Consider the following 3,488-nt stretch of genomic DNA (forward strand, 5'->3'; position numbering starts at 1 on the left):
AGCCTCCCGGCTCATCCTGGACCCCAGACCAAGTCCGGACACTCACCCTTCAGGCCTGGCACCCCACTCTCATGCAGCTGCCTGAAAACTTGGTGTGTACCAACCAGATCAGATCCCCAGATCGGGATCCATGTTCAAACCCACTTCGTCCGACCTAGAGTCACACTCTTGCAGTGAGAGCCCAGGCCCTGCTGGCCTCTTGGCGGGTGACCCTCCTGAGTCACCCCACCCTCTAAAGCTGCCTTTTTTATGCTGTGGCTCTTGTGTGTCACATGACCTGGGCCCAGCATCAGTGGGCCCAGATGTTAATAGTAACTATTGTGGGCCATTGTCATCAACTTTATTTCTGCCCAGATGGCACAGCCAGGTAGGACAGGCACAGTAAGTGGTGCCCTTGTGCACATGGACTCCATCGTCAGACCATCTGTGGGCTGGCCAGACCTGGAGCACCCCCCCACCCCCACCCCGCCAATTCTCACCCCTGTCTTGGCATGTGAGGAGGCGGGGGAGGGCAGGATTACATCTTGAACAGAAAGACCTTGACGTGGGTACGGATGGGACTTTCTAGAGTTACCCTAGCAGAGGTCCTTAGGGCTGATTCTGGGCAAGAGAGACTCAGGTGAGAGCAGCAGACTGTGCAGGAAAGGGGCAGCATGCGGCCACTCACAGTGCATTCCATTCCGTTTGTCCCACAGCTCAGAGGCATGTCGTCAGGCCAGCAGGTGTGGCATACAGCCATACTGGCCCCCGCTCGGACCAGCCCTACAGCCACAGTCCCCGGGTCCCCCAGCTCAGCTAGCAGCCCCAGGTCCCCCAGCACCCCAAGCTCAGAGAAGGTGGCCTCCCCACTGGAATGCTCCATCTGCTTCTCAGGCTATGACAACATCTTCAAGACGCCCAAGGAGCTCTCCTGCACACACGTCTTCTGCCTGGAGTGCCTGGCACGGCTGGCGGCTGCCCAGCCAACAGGCCGGCCTGGCAGTGAGGCTGTGCCCTGCCCGTTCTGCCGCCAGCCTACGGCTGTGCCTGCTGCTGGGGCCCCCGCACAGCCCCCCAGCCGCCAGCTGCAGGCCAGGCTGCCAGCGCACCTGCGGCAGGAAGAGCCCGTGTGGCTGGAGGGCACTAAGCTGTGCTGCCGTCCACCGCCCTCCCTACCGGGCCTCACCGAGCCTGGCTTCGTGTGTGTGGATGTGGGCCTGNCCGCCCCCAGGGCCGCCTGGCCCGCTGCTGGGCCCGCTGCGGGGACTGGAGGCGTGTGGCGCTGGTCACCTCCCTGCTGCTGGTGCTCTTCTGTGTGGTGCTCTGGCCCGTGCAGTGCGCGCTCAAGACTGGGAACTTGCGCTGCCTTCCCCAGCCCTCCACTGCCACCACCACCGCCACTGTTTTCTCTCCTGGGCCCCTGGCTGACAACTAGGGTCGGCCACCCCTGCCCCAGCTCTCCGTGTGGGCCCCTGGGCCTCAGCTGGGTCATAGGTGCAGCAGCTGTTGGGAGCTGGTCCCCTAGAGGAGCCCCAACATCTCTGAGGACCCCATTTCCCAGTCAGCTCACCTTCCTCGCACTCTGTGGAGCCAGGTCCTGATGGCAAGAATAAAAGGGTCCCTGAAGCCTCCAAGAATCACAGGCTCCCACGGGGTCCCAGAGCCCAGCTTCCTCATTCCCATGATGCAGATGGAGACACAGGCCCAGGAGAGACAGACTTGGCCAGGCCCTCTCCCCACACACTGTGAACCGCCTGCAATGGCGGCCCTTTGCCGAGAAGGGAAAGGACTCACTATCTTTATTTTATCTTCACATTTCACCCACAGCCCCCTCCCCAGGCAGGGCTGGCCCTTTCCATGGACGGGGGGGGGGTACCAGGGGGACCGAAGGCAGCAGCAAGAGGCCTGGTCCCTCAGTGCCCATCCCCCTCTCCTAAGCTGTACATTTTTAAATAAATTATTTTGTATCCACATTTGCTAAGGGGTCCTTACCCTGTAAGCCCTCCTCCCTGCACCACTGGGCCTCCCCGTCCAGAAAAGCCAGGCCTGCCCCTGCCTCAGAGAACTCTAAGCCAGAGGACACCCCCACTGACTGAACTCCCAGCAGCCCCTAGGGCAGATAGACAGCCGGGTCTAGGTGTCCCACTCCTGTTCCCTGGGCTGTGGACGGGTTGGAGCAGTCCTGCCTTCCCCTTAGAATTTTGGGGCTCCCCCAGGAAGGTGGGGAGGGGCCAGGGCGGGGTGGGGCCCTGGCATGGTTCAGAGCCCTCCAACACCCTCCCACTATGGACACAGCAGGTGGCACCCCCAAGAAGTCACAGAACCTCAGGACTGAGCTCCTGGGAACCAAGTCCTAAGGATGTACAGAAGCAGAAGTGGTGACCCCTGAAGTGTGTCCTGAAGACCCCGAAGATCTCCCACAGACCCTCCCTGGGCCGGGCCTGGCCAGTGAAGCAGCAAGGCGCGGTGGCTCCAGGGACGGGCAGGAGCCCACCCGACCCGCTTCTGCCACCGGCCCCAGGAACCCTGCACCACCTGTTAGCGCGGTGAAGAGAGGCCAGGCTGGTTCTGGCTCGCCAGGCCTCAGACTCCTCACCCCACACCCCAGAGCCCAGTACTTCCTGTTCCAACCAGCTGGGTTTCCGGCTGGGCTGGGATAGGGAGGGTGCTCAGGGAGACCCTCGAGAAGCTGGGCCCCAGACCCCAACAAAGACACAGAACTGAGAATGAGCCATTTTATTGAAAATACCACAAAGCCACAGGGCCTTCCGAGATGGGAGGGTGTGACCACAGACTACATGCCAGCGACATCACACCCATCACACACACACCAGTCATGCACACATGAGAGCCTCCCCAGGCACATGATGGTGCACACGCACTCACATGGGCATTTCGCACATTCCCTAATTAAATAGGCATTTATCCACATGTAGCCTGTGCTGTGGGTCCAGCTGAAGACCAGCTCTGAAGCGGGGGGTTGGGGGGATGCTCAGGATGCGCGGAGCCAGACACACACCGGTGGCTACAGTCAGGTCAAGCACAGACTGGCCAACCTGCTCATCGGTCACTCGTGTCACACATACAGGCAGACACTCAAACGCGGCACACATGGGGTCACACTGGTCACTATGTTGTGCAGGTGGTGACTGGTGGCCGCCCAGTGAGCGACAAACCTCCGCCCTGAAGCCCTGCCTCCCCCTCTTCCCGCACCTGGGAGCCCCAGAAAGGGCAGGGGCACTCCCAACTGCCCCTCCCCGTTTCTAGGCATCCAGGCCTGGGCAGGGGGGGTCTGAGCGTTCCTGGACCCCTCCCCCGGCCCTCAGGGATAAGCTCCAGTCTGTACAGCGCTAAACACAGCCGTTTTGAGGAACGCTGGCTCCTAGCCTCCAGCGCGGCTCCAGGCCCTCCCAGGGGCGCGCGAAGCCCTTTACCGCCCGAGGCCCCGCACGTTCTCGTAGACGCTGCCGCCGGGGCCCTCCGGGGTCCTGCGGGTGTAGACCGGGTTA

The 3,488-nt window shown here is 61.9% G+C and overlaps 2 protein-coding genes across 2 annotated transcripts in view; one reads left to right on the plus strand and one right to left on the minus strand.

Moving 5' to 3' along the window:
- RNF223 (ring finger protein 223) lies at positions 1–1,829 on the plus strand. The gene is given in 3 exon segments (XM_077763774.1): positions 1–92; positions 696–1,206; positions 1,209–1,829. Coding segments are annotated over 3 exon segments (738 nt in total). The 5' UTR covers positions 1–71; the 3' UTR covers positions 1,415–1,829.
- A 1,580-nt stretch (positions 1,830–3,409) lies between these two features.
- The window catches only part of LOC144231515 (tyrosine-protein phosphatase non-receptor type 11-like), a 10,995-nt gene continuing 10,916 nt past the window's right edge, over positions 3,410–3,488 (minus strand). The window contains 1 exon segment of the mRNA XM_077764010.1: positions 3,410–3,467. Coding sequence (XP_077620136.1) covers positions 3,410–3,467 — 58 coding nt within the window.

Source organism: Crocuta crocuta, unplaced genomic scaffold, assembly GCF_008692635.1.
Source record: "Crocuta crocuta isolate KB4526 unplaced genomic scaffold, BGI_CrCroc_1.0 scaffold13, whole genome shotgun sequence".
In the NCBI taxonomy this organism is placed as follows: domain Eukaryota; kingdom Metazoa; phylum Chordata; class Mammalia; order Carnivora; family Hyaenidae; genus Crocuta; species Crocuta crocuta.